This window comes from Patiria miniata, unplaced genomic scaffold, assembly GCF_015706575.1.
Source record: "Patiria miniata isolate m_02_andy unplaced genomic scaffold, ASM1570657v1 HiC_scaffold_14, whole genome shotgun sequence".
Taxonomy (NCBI): domain Eukaryota; kingdom Metazoa; phylum Echinodermata; class Asteroidea; order Valvatida; family Asterinidae; genus Patiria; species Patiria miniata.
Window position 1 is genome coordinate 11,700,065 of NW_024037052.1, and position 18,807 is coordinate 11,718,871.

The 18,807-nt window shown below is 43.8% G+C and overlaps 2 protein-coding genes across 2 annotated transcripts in view; both read right to left on the bottom strand.

Moving 5' to 3' along the window:
• Nucleotides 1-14,339, bottom strand: part of LOC119722067 — a 37,808-nt gene extending 23,469 nt beyond the window's left edge. Inside the window, exon 1 of the mRNA XM_038192060.1 lies at nt 14,024-14,339. The gene's annotated coding sequence lies outside the window, so the exon portion shown is untranslated. The remainder of the gene's footprint in view (nt 1-14,023) is intronic.
• LOC119721793 lies at nt 7,036-7,956 on the bottom strand. Its single transcript, XM_038191750.1, has one exon. It carries the CDS (start codon nt 7,954-7,956, stop codon nt 7,036-7,038), a length of 921 nt encoding a protein of 306 aa, XP_038047678.1.
• Nucleotides 14,340-18,807: the final 4,468 nt, after the last annotated feature.

An 18,807-nucleotide genomic window follows, 5' to 3' on the forward strand; every position in this document is an offset into this window, starting at 1 on the left:
TTGGGAGTAGGCAAGTTGGGATTGGTTTTGGGGTCAAAAGGTCAAAGGTCAAGGTCAGCATGGTGAGATAAAGGTAAATGGTTTCCGGATGATAACTTGAGTTAGAAATGAGATTTTGGTGTCTAACTTTGGAAGAGGGTTCCCCTTGGGAGAAGGCAAGTTGGGATTGGTTTTGGGGTCAAAAGGTCAAAGGTCAAGGTCAGCATGGTGAGTTAAAGGTAAATGGTTTCCGGATGATAACTTGAGTTAGAAATGAGATTTTGGTGTCTGACTGAGGTAGGGGTTTGCCCTTGGGTACAGGCAAGTTGGGATTGGTTTTGGGGTCAAAAGGTCAAAGGTCAAGGTCACCGTGGTGAGTTCAATGTAAATGGTTCCGAATGATAACTTGAGTTAGAAATGAAATGTTGGTGTCTAACTTCGGTAGGGGGTTTCCCATTGGTACAGGCATGTTGGGACTGGTTCTGGGGTCAAAGGCCAAAGGTCAAGGTCACCACGTTGAGTTAAAGGTTAATGGTTTCCGGATGATAACTTGACTCTGGCTGAGGGGTTTCAACAGCAACGCTGTTATTTTTTTCTTTGTGATCCCAGTGTTTTGAGATGTTTTGTTTCATATTTTCATATACAGTAAACTCTGGCTAAACCGGTGACGACTGACGCGAATGCCGATATATGCTACAAGTCGTCATTTTGCTGACTTACATGAATGGTCTTTTGGACACATGATTCATTGCACTAATTGGCTTCGATTTACCCTGGATTATCTCCTTAATGCTTGAGTTGAATCCAGCAAATTAATCCTCGAATTGTATCATCACGTTTGGGGTATTGATAGTGGAGACCACGATTCATATGTACGTGCACAGTAACGAATTAAATGTGTGCGTGGTCCGGTATATACCACGCACGCATTGACTGCAGCATACCGGTAGCATGCAGTAGTCATTTAATAAGAAAACCCCCAAAATGGACAGAGCGCATGCGTCCAGCCTAGAGGGGGTACTGGTATTGATATGCTCACGATGCATACATGCGATGTATGCAGCAAAGATCCTATAGCGTCGCGTAGTGGTATGCAGTAGGACACCCTTTTTCGACACCGATGCATGCAGCGATCACGGGCCGTGCGAAACCACTTTTCACTCGACACTTTGCCAACCGCAGTACAGGAAGTCGATGCCAATGCGTGATTTGTTGAATGCCGACTTACACACAGGATTTTGTAATGCTTTTAATGGAAAGGGGACCAAGAGTAACACGACGACTTGAGCGAAATGGCGACTTCTAAAAGCCGACTTAGAAATAAAAAATTCAATGGAAATGCATTACAGACAATCGGGGCTTTAGTCAGACGGCCGACTTGAGCGATTTGACAAGTTGTACGATGTCGGTTTAGCCGGAGTTTACTGTACTAACAAAATGCACTGTATAAAGCTTCACAACCTGAGCCCAGTAATTCCTAAATATTCTAAACCAAATCCAACACATCATTTTCAGGCGCTCAATCAATAATATTTTATTAAAGATTTTCGCTTTACTTTTAAAACGGTCCATGTATGCACTGTCCAACCATTTTCCATCTGTGTATGATCAAAATGATGTTTAGACATCCCTAGCCCTGTTTGCAAATAATTGTATCTTGTCTGTGGACTTATTGCGCAAAGTTTAGGTGGAAAATCGTCCACTCCATCCGTAGTGCCCTGTATATTAAACTTATCATTTGAAACAGTCGTCTGCGGCACTTGCCTGTGGTCATGAATCCTAAACATTAGCTTACATGTATATAGACATGTAAATCGCACCAAGTCACCAGATGAATTGTTCGAGGACAAAATGTCCAAAAATTTTATCTGAAAAAATGCTTGAAAAACAACACCCTTCCACTCCACAGAAACAATTAGATTTTTCACATGTTGTTTGTGTATTTATGTTAAGTCGTTTGACGCTTGAATGGTTTCTATTGCAATTTGTTCTACATGTACCGATACGGTAGGTCTTAACTTAAGTTGACCGTACCGGTACTATAAAGAGGAGATTCAACCCTAACAGAGGATATCTCCCTTTGATTCACATGTGCCCTACTTCTGTTCCAAGTAGCAATAATATATCAGTTTCGTTTGTTTGTATCCACCCTGTAGAGTGTTTACTTTGACTTTATACATAAATTAGATGGTTACACCTTACATATTGGTTGTGGCAGGCCTTTGACAAAAAAGGTAGTGTAAATCTGTCCCGTCTGTCATGCCAGAATTGGCCTCAAGTTACCGGTATTTATTCTTGAACCTACTTTGGGACAATTCTGATGGTTTCCGTAAATATTTCATGCATCATGAGCATTTTTTTGGAAGGCCGTTCCCAGCGATTTGTTTTTATGAACGAGTTCGTGAATACTCATTCTGTGGCACAGCCCGGAAAAACTGCCGCATGCGCATAATCCTAATGTTGCGCTGTGAGCCTCTGGAACAGCAGTGGATTCACAACGTAACGAGAGACTGTCCTCTTAGTTACATTGTTAGAGTTTACAAAGTAAATTTAATTCGAAAGGGCATGTACAACGATATGTAACAGAGTTCCCCCCCCCCCCCCCACAGAAGTGTGGGACGAGTCTACGAGTGATACTTACCCAAATAGCTACTACATATGCATATTTATTCAGCCGACAGGCTCAAATGCTAAAAGATTTAATCAACCACCGAGCGCCCTCTCGGGGCCTACCCATCATGCTACGTCATGAATCCGCTATTATACTTCCTCTTTTTTCTCGCACACTAAAGGTGAAAAACCATCGTAACGCGAGCCGAGAGTGGGGAGGAGGGCGGGAAGCTATTTGGGTAAGTATCACTCGTAGACTCGTCCCACACTTCTGTGGGGGGGGGGGGGGGGGAGTCTACTTCATTCACTTACCCAAATAGCTACTACATATGCATAGAGTGGCACCGACAATCGGTGGCTGGGTAGGCGAGACGCCCTGAAATCAAATGGTTAAACAACAGTATATATATATATACATAATGATTTAGACCATTTAGATTGAATATACATGTAAATGTATTACCTGCTTAGTTAGTCTCCTGGCCAGGCCGGGAAGAACTACTGCGCAGGGTAGGGTTCGTACGTAGACGAGGACTGGTGTTGTGTCAGTACCATCTTCCCTGTGTTCCCTCCAGTCTGGAGTACATCACGTAGGTAGCAGGATGTGAATGTCGTGGCAGACTTCCAGCATGCTGCTTGAGAAATCTCTGAAATAGGGACTCCCCTAAAAAATGACAAGGACGCCGCTACGGCGCATACGTCATGGGCTCGGACAAGGCCTTGGACAGAAGCATCCTTTTTGGATGGCCAGTCCGCATTCGCAAATTTGATAGCAGCTACTACCCAACGCGCAATGGTGTCCCTTGAGGCGGGGCCATGTGGCTTTATGGTTGTAATAAAGAGCTGCATGCATTTATCCCTAAGTGACTTAGTGCGTGCCAGATACCATTTTAGGGCGCGCACTGGGCACCATAATTTGTCTGAGGGGATAGAAGAGGTTGACTCTATTTTTGGGAGGAAAATATCAGGAGGGCTGAAACTTGCCGTCTGATTTTTCGTCAGGAAGGACGCCTTTGGGATCAGGCGAACCCCACCTGGTTCCCAGCGGATATGTCCCGAATCTAAAGTCAACGCATGGATCTCGCTGCTACGCCTAGCGGTAGCCACTGCGAGCAGGAAGGCCAACTTTATAGATACATGAATGAGGGGTGCTTGGCCCAAGGGCTCGTATGGAGCCTTGGCCAAAATGTTCAGGACCTGACCTAGATCCCAGGATGGGACCAGTTTCCGGATTGTAGGTCTCTCGTTGAACATTCCCCAGAGTAGGTTAGTGATTGCAACATTAGAGGAGATAGATGAGCCATCAGCGAAGCCTTTGTGAATTGCTGCTATGGCTGATCGATAATTTCGTATCGTTCCTACTGACAAATTGGTTCTGAACAATGACAGTAGGAATTCCGAACAATGGCTTAAAGAAGCACAGAGCGGATCCACAGCCTGTTCTGCGCACCACCTACTATAATGTCGTAGTCGACTGTCATAGATTCGTCGTGTTGAGAGACGACGTCCCTTTGCGGCTAGAGCTGCAGCGTCTTCAGAAAGACCTGCTGCTCGGTAGGCACGCTTGACAGTGGCCAGCACGCTAAGTGGAGATCTCCCGGAGATGGGTGTCGGAACCGGGACTGAGGTTGAACAAGTAGGTCGTGACGATCTGGGAGGATTAGTGGGGAGCCCACTAGGAGCCTCACCAGTCGCGGAAACCAGGGCTGACGCGGCCAAAAGGGGGCGATCAGCAGGATCTTGCACCTGTCTCTCTCCAGTTTCCCGATGACCTTTGTAAGGATTGAGATCGGGGGGAAGGCGTAAGCGAACATGTTTGTCCAGTCTATTGATAGTGCGTCCGAGGCCCATGCATGAGGATGATGGGCTCTCGAACAGAACACCGGGAGCTGAGTGTTGACTGCTGAGGCGAACAGGTCTATGTGTGGATGACCTAGGATCGAGAAGATCTGATGTACGATCCTCCTGTTCAATGACCACTCCGTGGGAACTACTTTGCCTCTGGAGAGAGAGTCCGCTATGTCGTTTTCCGCACCAGGAATGTGAATGGCACGTAGATCGACTTTGTGTCTGATTAGCCACTGAAACATTTCCCAAGTCCGGTAGCACAGCTGGGGTGATTTTGTACCGCCCTGTTTGTTGATATATGCTACCACTGTCGTGTTGTCGGTCTTGATTAGAACAGACCGACCCACTACGTCTGCCTGAAAGTGGTGTAGGGCATTGACTACAGCCTGGAGTTCTAGAACATTCATATGTAGGGACCGAGTGTTGTCGTCCCAAGTGCCTGCAGCTTGTCGAGGGGGAAGGGAGGCTCCCCAGCCCTCGTTGGAGGCGTCGGTGGAGATTATGACGTGAGGATCCCCTCTGGGGAAGCTCCGTCCGCACCGAATGTTCTGTTCCAATAGCCACCACCGAAGGTGTGGCCGAATGACATCGTCGATCGAGACCAATAGAGAGATTGGATCTGTCTTTGGTCTGTAATGTGCCAGAAGATGCATTTGCAAAGGACGCATCCTCAGTCTGCACCATGGAACCAGGTCCACTAAGCTGGCCATGAACCCTAGAAGTTTCAGCCAAGCTCGGGCTGGAGCGACTTGAACGGATAGGAAAAGTTTGACGCACTTCAGCAGGCTGGTAACACGTTCCCCTGTGGGGACGGCTATGCCCCTGCGTAAATCGATCTCTGCTCCCAGGAAAGTGATTTCCTGGGACGGGATTAGGTGGGACTTCTTTTCGTTGATGATGAAGCCTAGCCTCGTCGTCAACGTATAAGTATCCCTCAAATTCTGAGCAGTCTGGCCTTCTGATTTTCCCACTATCAGCCAGTCGTCGAGATACATAAAAATCATTATGTTTTCTCGTCGGAGACGTGATGCCACTGCCCGCACAACCCTGGTGAACACTCTTGGCGAGGTTGATAGCCCGAAGGGAAGGGCAGTGAACTCGTAAGTGCGCCCCTGATACCGAAAACGAAGGAATCGGGAGTGCTCTTGGAAGATGGGGACGTGTAGGTATGCGTCTTTTAGGTCTAATGACGCTCCCCACGCTGGTGTGGGTAATGACTCTAGAACTACATGGAGAGTTTCCATTCGGAAACGTTTGGGTCTGACCAACTTGTTGAGCGGTTTCAGATTGATTATCGGCCGCCATTCGCCAGCCGCCTTCTTTGGTGTTAGAAAGAAGGAGGACAGGAAGCCTTTGAACTGCTCCATTGGTGGCACCAAGCGGACCGCTCTCTTCTCGATGAGGGATGAGATCTCTTGTTCGAGAGCTAATCGTTTGTCTGTGTTTGCCGGAACCGGTGTTTCGCAAACACATATTTCCGACGGAGGGGTGCTTGTAAATTCTAGTTGATAGCCGTGGCTGACTATAGAAAGCACCCATGCGTCGGAGGTGATCTCTCTCCAGGGCCCTACGAAATTTCTGAGACGACCCCCGACGGGCCCCAGTGTCGGGGTCGGCTCGGTAGGGGCGTCACCGATGCCACCCAGAGCGGGGGGCCGATTGCCCACCGCCACGTCCCCGGCCGCTAAATTGGCGTGCAGGGGCAGAGTAGGGGCGTGGAGCTGAAACCATTGCACCAGCTGATGCCTTGGCCGTCTGTTGGCGAAAAGGCTTGAACGGTTTCTTAAGGGCAGGGCGAAACGAGGGAGCACCCTTCGTTGCCTTCTTCCCAGAGAACTTGGGCTTGTTAGTGGCTGAAGGCTTCTTCAAGCTCAGTTTGTCTGCTGTCTCAATTCGTGCATTTAGCCTCAACTTCCAGAATTTCCTGGAATTTGCCTCCGAAAAGGTCTTTGCCCATAAGAGGAAGGTCTTCTAACTTCTTCTTAGCGCCCTCGTGTGGTATGTAAAGTGCATCCATCACGTTAGTCCTACGTGACTTGGCAGACAGGATAGAGATTCTCGTAAATTGGTCTAGAGAGAAACGGAGTATTTCGTCCAGACACCGGAAGGCCGCTGCTAACATATCGGCTGGAATTTGTGAATCTTCCTCACATGCGCAGACGATATATTCAGATAACAGAAGTAAAAAGGCGCTTGTTTGTGAACCAAATCTAGCCGCCTCATCGACCTTCTTCATTGTATCCTCCATCTTTGCTCTAGTCTTATCGACAAATATTGACTTGGTCGGGGCTTTGGCGCTATCTCCAGTCAATTTGTCCTTGGCCGTATCCGGAATAGAAGGAACCGTAAAGAAATCGTTTCGGTCCTTTTCTGGAAATTGGAAATAGGCTGCCGACCTTTTGTTGAAAGCCGTCCATTTCTTTGAATCGGCGATGCGTTGTATGCGATCGGCGCATAAACGATCCACCGGCATAGTTGGGAAAGCTGGATCCCGAGGTTCCTCCACGCCAGTCCGGCGTTTGAAAGAACGACGGGTGGTCTCTGGTTTACTGCTCTCTGGTAGTTGCAGTACCCGAACCATATCTCTTTGAACCAGTCTCAGCTGAGTCTCAAATGGCAAAAAATTGCCAGGGTCAGTGGTTCCTCTCTCATCCCGCCCGAAATCGGCAGGATTGCGCCCGGATCCGGCTGAATTAAGCCCGGATCCGGCCGGATCGCGCCCGGATTCGGCCGGATTGGACCCGGATCCGGCCGGATCACACCCGGATCCGGCAGGATTAGACCCGGATTTGGGTCCGGAAATGTGGCCGCCGGGAGCGACCTCTGAGTCACCATTGGGGCCGATCTCCATTGTTGTTGTTTATTAAGGGCTGCTAGCGAAACGTTGATGTCCTGGAAAGCTTTTAGAAAGATTTCTGTGGATACACCTTTGTTTTTCTTTTTCCGATGCGTCGACTTACGGGGGGAATCCCCTGAAAAAGACGGCGCGGCCTTGTGTTTCCTTTTCTTGCTTGGGTGACTTGATTCACTGGATGAAAACTCTGATAATATCCTGGGAATTCCGGAGCATTGATCGAAGAATGATGTTGACTGCGAGTCCGTGGCCCGAATTGGGGGAGGAGGCAAGTCAGTCACCGCGAGTCCTGCCCATTCCGCACGGGTGGAAGCAGGATGCTCGGAGCGCGATGAACGCGCAGACGGGGCCGGTGAGGATTGAATCCTTTTACCGCTCCGTGACTGGTCGTCCCCGAGAGTTGCTGGAGCCAGCAGACCGGGGGGACGAGGCGAAGAAATTCCCGCGAAACCACGGGAAATCGACGCCGGGTTGCTAGGTGACGCCGATGGTCCGGAGACCGGAGGCGTAATCGAGCGACTATTGGTCCCTTTTTGGGTCTTACCCTTGGGACCGCTGGTGGCCTTTGATGTGGCCTTTTTAACCCCGGAACCCTTACGGCTGGTCGCCTGGGGGGCCGTGGTTACACGGGGAGTTTTATCCCCAGTATCCTCACGGTGTTCCATACCGTAGGACGTATGTTTGATGCCGGTCAAAACGCGTAAACACGGGATGACCGTTACAAACTACGGCGATGTCCCTGCGTGGGGACTCACTGCTATCTCGTCTTTTCGTACTATTGTACTACTGAGATATATGCAGTTGAGAACAGCCGAGGGGAAGGGAACGACCGCTGGTCGTTGTACCCCACGGAATTTCTCTTTACACGCCTGGCGAGGCGGCCGAGGGAAGTGAACGGCCAGCGGCCGATATACCCACGAATATCTCGCCGCTATCTCGTTTGTCACCGCACTACCGAGATAGCTTAGGACGGACGAGGGGCAGGGAACGACCTCTGTCGATATACCCGACGAAACGTCCTCTTCTAGCTTACTAGCTCCCCGAGCTAGCTGAAACAGTCAGGGGGGAAGGGAACGACCTCTGTCGATATACCCCCACTGTACTCGTCTCGCTAGGCCCTAGGTCACTGCGAGCTTAGGGGAAACGAACGGAGAACAGGGAACGGCCGAAACCGCTATATTCTTCGAAACGTTTCGCTAGTCCCCTGAACGGCCGAAAGTCTGACTTCCGGAACAGGGGCCCCACGTGTGGGGCAACTAGCAGACCTTGTGGAGAATAACCGCACTTCTCTCCGGGGATATACGACGCACTGTCTCCCCTAAAGGTCTTTATGGATTTCTATGGAGTCATAAAATAAATGCACTGCTTTTTTTTTTTTTTTTTTTGACAAAGAAATATTATTATAAGATAACTGTACAACAGAAATAATAATAATAACTCAGGAAAGCCGACTCGGCTAAAATGGGATTGCACTCGATCCCAAAGGGAGAACCCAAGATGCCTACCCGGCACTGGGCTAGCCCCGCGGTGCCGACCTGGCCCGCCGCACGCGGTGTCAGACAAAGGCTGAAAAGCCTGCTACGCCACGTGAAAGAAAAACGAAAGCAAAATGACTCCAAAATCACTCCAAATGAGAACTACTTAACTCAAAACAAACTCTACAGATTCTACACAACTCACTTGGTTGATAAATTCTATAAAACAGAAACTCTTAAAGCGAAAATCGTACAAAAACTCGTCAAAAGGCGAGAGCAAAAATATTTGCTTCTGCACGATGCCGTCGCTAAGAAAAAAGAGGAAGTATAATGGCGGATTCATGACGTAGCATGATGGGTAGGCCCCGAGAGGGCGCTCGGTGGTTGATTAAATCTTTTAGCGTTTGAGCCTGTCGGCTGAATAAATATGCATATGTAGTAGCTATTTGGGTAAGTGAATGAAGTAGACTGTAAACTTGTACGTTGTAATGAAAAGCGCAAAATATTATGCATAATCGGTAGTTTTATGGTTAGTTTTATAGGTAGTAAAAAAGAAATTTGTGTTAACACCATACATCGTAACGCAAGAGGTGAGGCACGTTCGATGCATTTCCTTTTTTGGCAGGTTTTTTGGGCCCTTATATTTTTCAAAAAATTGTCTTGGTTTTAAATTTCTAATTAAGACCAGTTTCTATTTTAAGGATAGGTAGTTTTGATTTTATTTTTGTAAATAAAACACCGGCAGATCACCGGCAAGACAAATTGTAAAACAATCATAAGATTCATATCATACATGGTTGCACAGGTCTCTAACAGAAAAAGTCATCGGCAATTGCAATTTATTTCCATCTACTACCCCTTACCAAACTAGACTGCTATAATAGCATGTGCATAGCAGTTCAATAGCATTTAAACAGCATGTGCATGCTATTATAGCATCCACATAGCATTCACAGAAAATGATGACTGGATGACTGCTAACTTTTGCAGTCCATATAGCATTCTCAATAGCATGCAGAATGAAAATAGCATTCCAAATAGCATGCGAGCTTCAAAGCATTCTGCATAACATGCAAGTGAAAGAGGGAGGACTGCAAATTGAGTACAGCATTCCAATTTAGCAGTCAATTGTAAAATAATTTTAAAGTATAGCATTCCGTGGCTAAACATAGCCTGCACAATAGCATTTCAATATATAAGCCAATCATATCATGGACTACAAGTCACATGATCAGTGATGGCCTTGTACATTCCACAGATTAACAGTCAGTGTGGGAAATTTGAAAACTGCAGTCAGTTGAATATTGTCAGTGCAGAGTGCAGTAGGCTGCACATAGTTTTGCAAGAAATTGTAGAAAGCATGGACATTACCTTATGGCATGAATGCTTGTGGATATAATTTCATGTTCACATGCATGCACTCAACCTGTACATTGTTGTACATGTACATGACAAAATACACTGGATGACTGGCTGAAAGTCTTTGGAATTGACAACTTAAAAGCAACAGTTGAACCAAGCAATATGGAGCCTCCATACACATGTATGCAACACATTCACAAACTGCTTGTATTTGGTAAGTCTACAGTTTGTACTACCAATGGGTCTATATTCCTACATGGTGGGTATTCAGTTTTTGGCTAGATAAAGACAATTTTATTCTGGCTTTGATTATGTTAGTGTTCATGGTGTATGTGATGTTGAACATTCCTTCATCCAATTGATTGAATTTTTGAATCAGCTGGATATCGGATGATAACTGTTTTAATTGTGATGCCAACTGGCATAAAAGTGACTACTGGTTGCTTCAAAGATAATTCAAATTATAAGCAGAGAATTGTTGCATTAAATTTCTGGCCATTGCTTTTATAAGCATGACAATGTTAAACAAAAACAAAGAGTGTCCCCATGTTTGTACAGCAATTCTGAGGCTGATAAAGTCTTAAAGAACAATTTTCTTATTTCATATATTTTGATCACAGTCTGTATACATAGGTCTATTAAATTTCAAAATGGTGTTAGCTGTGTTAAATATGGTTCAATACATGAAATTATTAAAGCTGATATAACACAAGTAATTTTTGGTATAAATTGTGACATTGAAAATGTATGTTGTAGGATGCCCCTGTCCATGTCACGATATAGCAGTCATGATAGCATTCACATAGCATGCATCATAGCATGCGAATGCTATTCTCATAGCATGCGAATGCTATTCTCATAGCATGCGAATGCTATTCTCATAGCATGCGAATGCTGTTATAGCATTCACGTTTGCATGCCTAAATAGCATTCTCCATAGCATGCGAATGCTATAGCTCATTTACATAATTCGGGCTTCTGACATGCTATAAAACTGCTATCTGATTGCTATCCTCAAGGAATGCTATGAAAAATGCTTTTAGGAAGTACAGACATGGCTTTTTGTGAATGCTATCAAATGGCAGTTCTCATAGCATTCGCATGTTAATTGCATGCTAAAGGAATGCTAAATGACTGCAGTCAAGTTTGGTAAGGGACAGCACAATTTGAAGGAGGAATCTCTATTTTGTTATGTAAAAAATTGTACCGTAAATAATTGTACATGTAGTAGATGATGACATTGAGAAATAAACATTTGAATTGTCATCAATGAACTCAGCATATGATGTATGAACTGATGGTGCTGGAGTTTCATGTTTGCGGGATAGACAAGTTCCCTTTAGTTGTACCTTTTAAGAGTAATTTCGTGTAAATACTTCATATTTCGTGTAAATAAGTGTCCACGCTAAAAAAAAAAAAAAAAATCGAATTTTGTAATACTTTGTGGGATGAAACGACTTGGGGAGCAAGTAACCAAAATAGACTTTTTAAACTTTTATTTTGCCCGTTGCCATGGTTACAGGCCATTATGTGTTTTGGCCATTCTTTTGCAATTTTGAGGCTGCACAAATTCATTTCAATTCCTTCCATAGTAAAAACGCTCCTCTTAAAACTGCTATGCCTGCACTCTCATCTCTTAATCTTTGGCCTTGAGCATTGTGTAAACACACCCACTCTCAAATTTGTATCCTTGTGGAGACATTTCTTTGTTCTCGTGTAGTAAAGTTTTTGATTTTGAAAGTAAAGTTTCAAAATGCTCTTGTTTTAACCAGAATTAATTTCCTTGGCTGAAATTTGGACTTAATATCCCTCTTTTTAAAACTCTTCCATTTGCGACAGATTAACCCATCTTGGAAATTCCTAGTTTTTGAGTAAAATCCATATATCTATTTCGTGAAAACCTTGTGGAGACCTATTCATCTACATGTATAGAAATTTCCCTGTGAAGACCTTTACAATGTTTTGTTCCCTATTGTGTGCGTGTCTCCACAAGGATACAAATTTCAGCACACCGTCACGCAGACCAGAACACACGAGCGAGGAAGTGGCCCACTGCATTGTGTATAGTTGTCCATGGATCAAAGAGCCTACTTTATTGGATGGATATTCTTCGTCTTATTTTGGACGGTGGTTAACATTGCCCAATCATGATGAATTTTACATTGATACCGGTAGTTAGCTTATGAATCACCAAGTCTACTGTGCGATTAAGAAAGTCAAAGGAGGGCGGTAGCGGAAGTTATGGCGAGTTGAAGATGGTCAGTGCGGCATAAACTGAGCGGAAAAGCGACTTTACACACAAATTTGAACCAAAAACTGGGGAGAGCTGTGAAGTTTATCTAAAAAATGACAGAGTTTAATCGGCTTCTTTTCTAATATAAATCACATTAATTGGAAGCATATTATATCTTCATAATACTCGATTAAGGACGAAAACTTTTACCACGTTTGTTAGTTTGATGACATAAAAACTGAAAATACCCCGCTGATTCCATGTATCGTTCCAACGGGGGATGTTCGAGCGGTTGCATTGAAAAAGAGCGAAAAGGAATTGATATGTCATTTTTTTGCGTTATTTTTAAAGGTCATCAAGCCAAACTGCGAAGTAATGTCACAAAAGTAACTATATCACGACAAAGTATCATCCTTACCCTTACAAGAAAAAAATAGAAACATTTCTGAAAAATAACAGCTTCGCTGTTGAAACCCCTCAGCCAGAGTCAAGTTATCATCCGGAAACCATGATACTTTAACTCAATATGGTGACCTTGACCTTTTGACCCCAAAACCAATCCCAACTTGCCTGTACCCAGGGGCAACCCCCTACCAAAGTTAGACAGCAAAATCTCATTTCCAACTCAAGTTATCATCCGGAAACCATTTACCTTTAACTCACCACGGTGACCTTGACCTTTGGACGACAAAACCAATCCCAACTTGCCTACTCCCAAAGGCAACCCCCTACCACAGTTAGACAGCAAAATCTCATTTCCAACTCAAGTTATCATCCGGAAACCATTTACGTTTAACTCACCACAGTGACCTTGACCTTTGACCTTTTGAACCCAAAACCAATCCCAACTTGCCTACTCCCAAGGGCAACCCCTTACCGAAGTTACAACCCCAAATCACATTTCTAACTCAAGGTATCATCCGGAAACTAAGCTGCCTGGACGGACGTCTGGACGTCCGCCCTAGGCGATGACAATACCCCTCGAGTCTCTCGGCTGAGGGGTAAAAATCACCTTTATATCATTTTTAGGCCCTACAATAAAGCATGTTTTTACAACTAGCAAAATTGCATTTTTACCCCATTTTTAACCCTCCAAAATAGCACTTGCCAGGGCACTCAGAATAATTTCCCTTCGGCTGTGGTTAGTTCAGACATTGGTCTTTTCATATCTGGTGAGAAAATCTATATCCTTTGTGCAGCCGCAGCACGTGGTTTAATTGTTGCCCGCCACACAGGGCAGTCATGCATGCTGACAGTGCGCCGTGTGCGCGATATATGACCAGTGCTGGCCAGCGGCAGTCCTGACTAATGTTGAGCATAGTACTGAGGTCGAGGATTGAGGCTAAGGCCAAAATGTGTGGCTGATGTTGGAGGATGTCAAGGTCTAAGACCAAACCTTGTGCTGTCTCAGCCGTGCATACTTAAAATCCTCTGCACTGCTCCAGAATGTGACACTGGCTCTGCCTCAACATATTGACAGTGATTGCTGATGGGTTTTGCAGGATTGAGGCAGTGGTCACCCCTCCAAGGACCATATTCAAGAAATAACGGATGATTTTGGAGGATTGTATGAGGCTGTATGCAATTTTCACATGGAGGCAGTTGGAGGATTTTGTAGCATCCCAGCGAAAATGCCTAGGAAGTTAGAATTAAATAACTTACTAAATTCCGGTACATAATGGATTCTCCTTCTCTGTGTGTGTCAATGCCAACTTCTTGCTGACATTCTTCAGCGATGTTCTCCGGCATGATTTTCTTAGATGACTGTGGTACACAGGCTGTAAATGAAGTTATCAAAGATACAAGTATGTACAATGTAAATATACTTCATGCAAGTGTCCACAGTCAAAAAATCTATTTTTGTTTAAAAGCTTTATGGGATGAAAGGAATTGGGGAGTAGGTAACTTTTAAAATCCATATTCAAAATACATTTTTGAAATTTTTTAACCTGTCGCTAGAGGGCGCTCGAAGATTGCATGACGTCATCGGTAGATGATTTGAAGAATACTATCAGCCGAAAGACTAACACCATTGAAAGCAAGTTCATATCTATTACCACTTTTAAATAATAAGCCACTTCCGGTTTTGGCCTTTTTCGACCGGAAGCAAGGGTCACCTGATTGCACGCACACTGAATGAAAGACCTCAACCTACTCTACCACTTGCCGGCAACAGAATGCTGCGGACGCGTACGGTTGATTTCTTATGCATTTTTAAATATTAAAGGTGTCACAATTAATTAATTACCTATAAATAAACACCGGATGACGTCATCATGACGTCATCATTACACAATGTTGTTTGAATTGGGTCTTTGCTTGGACAAAGAGTGGTGTAAATGAATTACTGGCAAAGAGTCGAAAATGCCCTCTGAAAATCAGCAATTTTTTTAAATTTCTGTGTACAAAGTCTATGGGAAAAATTAAATATTCAAAATTCTATAATAAATCGCGTGATGACGTCAGCATGACGAAAAGTTTCGGCATACATCTTCAGATGATGGTTAATAACTATAGTTTACAGTTGATCGGATTAAAAATAATTGCCAAAGTGGCTTGTAGAATAAAAACGTGTACAAAACCTATGGGGAAAAGTGGGAAAAAAAAAAAAAAAAAAGAAACTAGAAATGTGTTTGTGGACAAACACTGAGCTGTTTCGACCGTTTTATTAATGACTGCCGTAAAGGAGCTTCATCCAGGTCGAATGAACATGTTCATGCGTATTCTATGCAAAAAGTGTCCATCCTATGTATATAAAAAAAAAAAACATTTTTCATTTCGTCATGATAACGGCACATATTTTTAGAAATGTTCTGTATCTATTTACGACCTAACAAACCTTTTGCAAAAAAGAATTTCGATTTAACCACGTTGCATTGATGAGATATGAGTAAAAGGTCCAAAAATTGAATAATTCATATAAAATCACATGATGACGTCATCGTGACGTCACTGCAATTTTTGTCTACAACACTTCCTGGAATATCTGCATACCGACATTGAACCCAATCGGACATCAGGTTCTCTGACGTCATGATGACGTCACTTCAGATTTTGAATGCTTTTATCTGTACCTACCTACCCACCAAGTTTCATAACGATCGGACATACCCTTATATATGTGAATCACAAAATCACATTTTTGATGATGTCATGATGACGTCACACATTTATGAAATTTTGTGTATCTGTCTTTCACTTGACAAACATGTTACAAAAAGAATTTTGAATTTACAATGCTCCATTCATGAGATTTGAGTAAAAGGTCCAAAAATTGCATAATTTATATAAACTCACATGACGTCATCGTGACGTCACTGCAATTTTTGTCTACAACTTGTCCCGGGATACTTGCATACCAAGTTTGAACCCAATTGGACTTCCGATTCTGTAGATATAGGGCCTTAAAGTATGCACTTTTAGGATGACGTCATGTAACACATGATGACGTCATGATGACGTCATGATTCGGCAAACATCTCCAGATGGTTGTTTAAGTGTGTGCCAGGTTTGAAGTCGATCGGACCATATTTTATATAATTTTTGCAAAATTTGAAGAACATATTAAAATTTGAAAAATTCATAAAAAATCAGATGATGACGTCATGATGACGTCACTTCAGATTTGGAATGCTGTTATCTATACCTACCTACCCACCAAGTTTTATAACGATCGGCCTTCCCTTATATGTGAATCAAAAAATCACGTTTTTGATGACGTCATGATGACGTCACACATTTTACGAAATTTTGTGCATCTATCTATGACCTAACAAACCTGTTACAAAAAGAATTTCGAATTTACCACATTCCGTTTATGCGATATGAGTAAAAGGTCCAAAAATTGAATAATTTATATAAAATCACACGATGACATCATCATGACGTCACTGCAATTTTCATCTATAACACGTCCCGGAATACTTGCATACCAAGTTTGAACCAAATCGGACTTCCGGTTCTGTAGATATAGGGCCTTAAAGTATGCTCTTTTAGGATGACGTCACGTCACACGTGATGACGTCATGATGACGAAAAGTTTCGGCATACATCTTCAGATGGTGGTCCAAGTGTGTGCCAGGTTTGAAGTCGATCGGATTTGAAAAAAGTCCAAAAGTGACTTGTAGAACGAAAACACGTGTTATCCTATGGGAAAAAAAGTGGAAAAAGAAAAAAATGAGAAAAAAAAAAATAACAACTAGAGATCTATGTCTGTTTGCAACAGAACATAGGGCTTTTCCGCATTATGATTTTTTTTTTTATCAATAATACGTCTCTGACTATTCATGAACATAAAGTCTGTCAAAGTTAGCCGAAAATCGGCTAAAATGGTCACTGTGGTCAGGATTTGACCTCAGCAACACGTGCGCGAGCGCTGCGGGCTGACTGACATACGATGTATGTGTGTATGTACAACGTACTTGCATGTACATGTACATTGTGAACGTCCTGTGCATGTTTTAAAGCAGAGGTATATTGTCAACCTGAAGTTTTAAGCGTGTGCAGGCCATGTTCGAGTTCGCTTATTGCCTCGAAGCTTTGAAATGTTTTAGACCTACTCTTAAATCGACAGTTAAAATAAAAAGAAATATAAAAATAACAGCGTTGCTGTTGAAACCCCTCAGCCAGAGTCAAGTTATCATCCGGAAACCATTAACCTTTAACTCAACGTGGTGACCTTGACCTTTGGCCTTTGACCCCAGAACCAGTCCCAACATGCCTGTACCAATGGGAAACCCCCTACCGAAGTTAGACACCAACATTTCATTTCTAACTCAAGTTATCATTCGGAACCATTTACATTGAACTCACCACGGTGACCTTGACCTTTGACCTTTTGACCCCAAAACCAATCCCAACTTGCCTGTACCCAAGGGCAAACCCCTACCTCAGTCAGACACCAAGATCTCATTTCTAACTCAAGTTATCATCCGGAAACCATTTACCTTTATCTCACCATGCTGACCTTGACCTTTGACCTTTTGACCCCAAAACCAATCCCAACTTGCCTTCTCCAAAGGGGAACCCTCTTCCAAAGTTAGACACCAAAATCGCATTTCTAACTCAAGTTATCATCCGGAAACCATTTACCTTTAACTCACAATGGTGACTTTGACCTTTGACCTTTTGACCCCAAAACCAATCCCAACTTGCCTACTCCCAAGGGCAACCCTCTACCAAAGTTAGACACCAAAATCTCATTTCTAACTCAAGTTATCATCCTGAAACCATTTACATTTAACTCACCACGGTGACCTTGACCTTTGACCTTTTGACCCCAAAACCAATCCCAACTTGCCTACTCCCAAGGGCAACCCTCTACCAAAGTTAGACACCAAAATCTCATTTCTAACTCAAGTTATCATCCTGAAACCATTTACATTTAACTCACCACGGTGACCTTGACCTTTGACCTTTTGACCCCAAAACCAATCCCAACTTGCCTACTCCCAAGGGCAACCCTCTACCAAAGTTAGACACCAAAATCTCATTTCTAACTCAAGTTATCATCCTGAAACCATTTACATTTAACTCACCACGGTGACCTTGACCTTTGACCTTGTGACCCCAAAACCAATCCCAACTTGCCTACTCCCAAGGGCAACCCCCTATCAAAGTTAGACACCAAAATCTCATTTCTCACTCAAGTTATCATCCGGAAACCATTTACCTTTATCTCACCATGCTGACCTTGACCTTTGACCTTTTGACCCCAAAACCAATCCCAACTTTCCTTCTCCCAAGGGCAACCCTCTTCCAAAGTTAGACACCAAAATCTCATTTCTAACTCAAGTTATCATCCGCAAACCATTTACATTTAACTCACCACGGTGACCTTGACCTTTGACCTTTTGACCTCAAAACCAATCCCAACTTGCCTACTCCAAAGGGCAACCCCCTACCGAAGTTACAACCCCAAACAACATTTCTAACTCAAGTTATCATCCGGAAACTAAGCTGCCTGGACGGATGGACGGACAGACACACACACATCCGGACGGACGGACGCCCTAGGCGATGACAATACCCCTCGAGCCTCTCGGCTGAGGGGTAAAAACTGCCATGGTTGATTTTTCAGGAATTTTCAAAGGAAAAAGGGTCTTTTCATTATAACTTCCGGTCTGATGACGTCATACGCCTAAAACTTCTCCCTTAAGGGCAGGGATGTGATTGGTCTGTGACAAAAAAACCTGAAAATTGTATGCATGAAGTGCAAACTCCGGCGAGCGCGAAGCGCGAAGCCATTACGGCGTGGGGTCCGGGGCCCGCTTAAGGGCCCCGGACAATTTTTGATTTTAGATGCTCTGTGGTAAAATCTGAGGCAATTACTGGGCACTTTCCTCTGAAATTCTGAAGCAGAATTTGTTTTCATTTTATGAAGAATTTTCCTTTATTTGTTTAAATGTACTCTTGTTCTAATAAAGTTTTTTCTGTACTCAAACTTG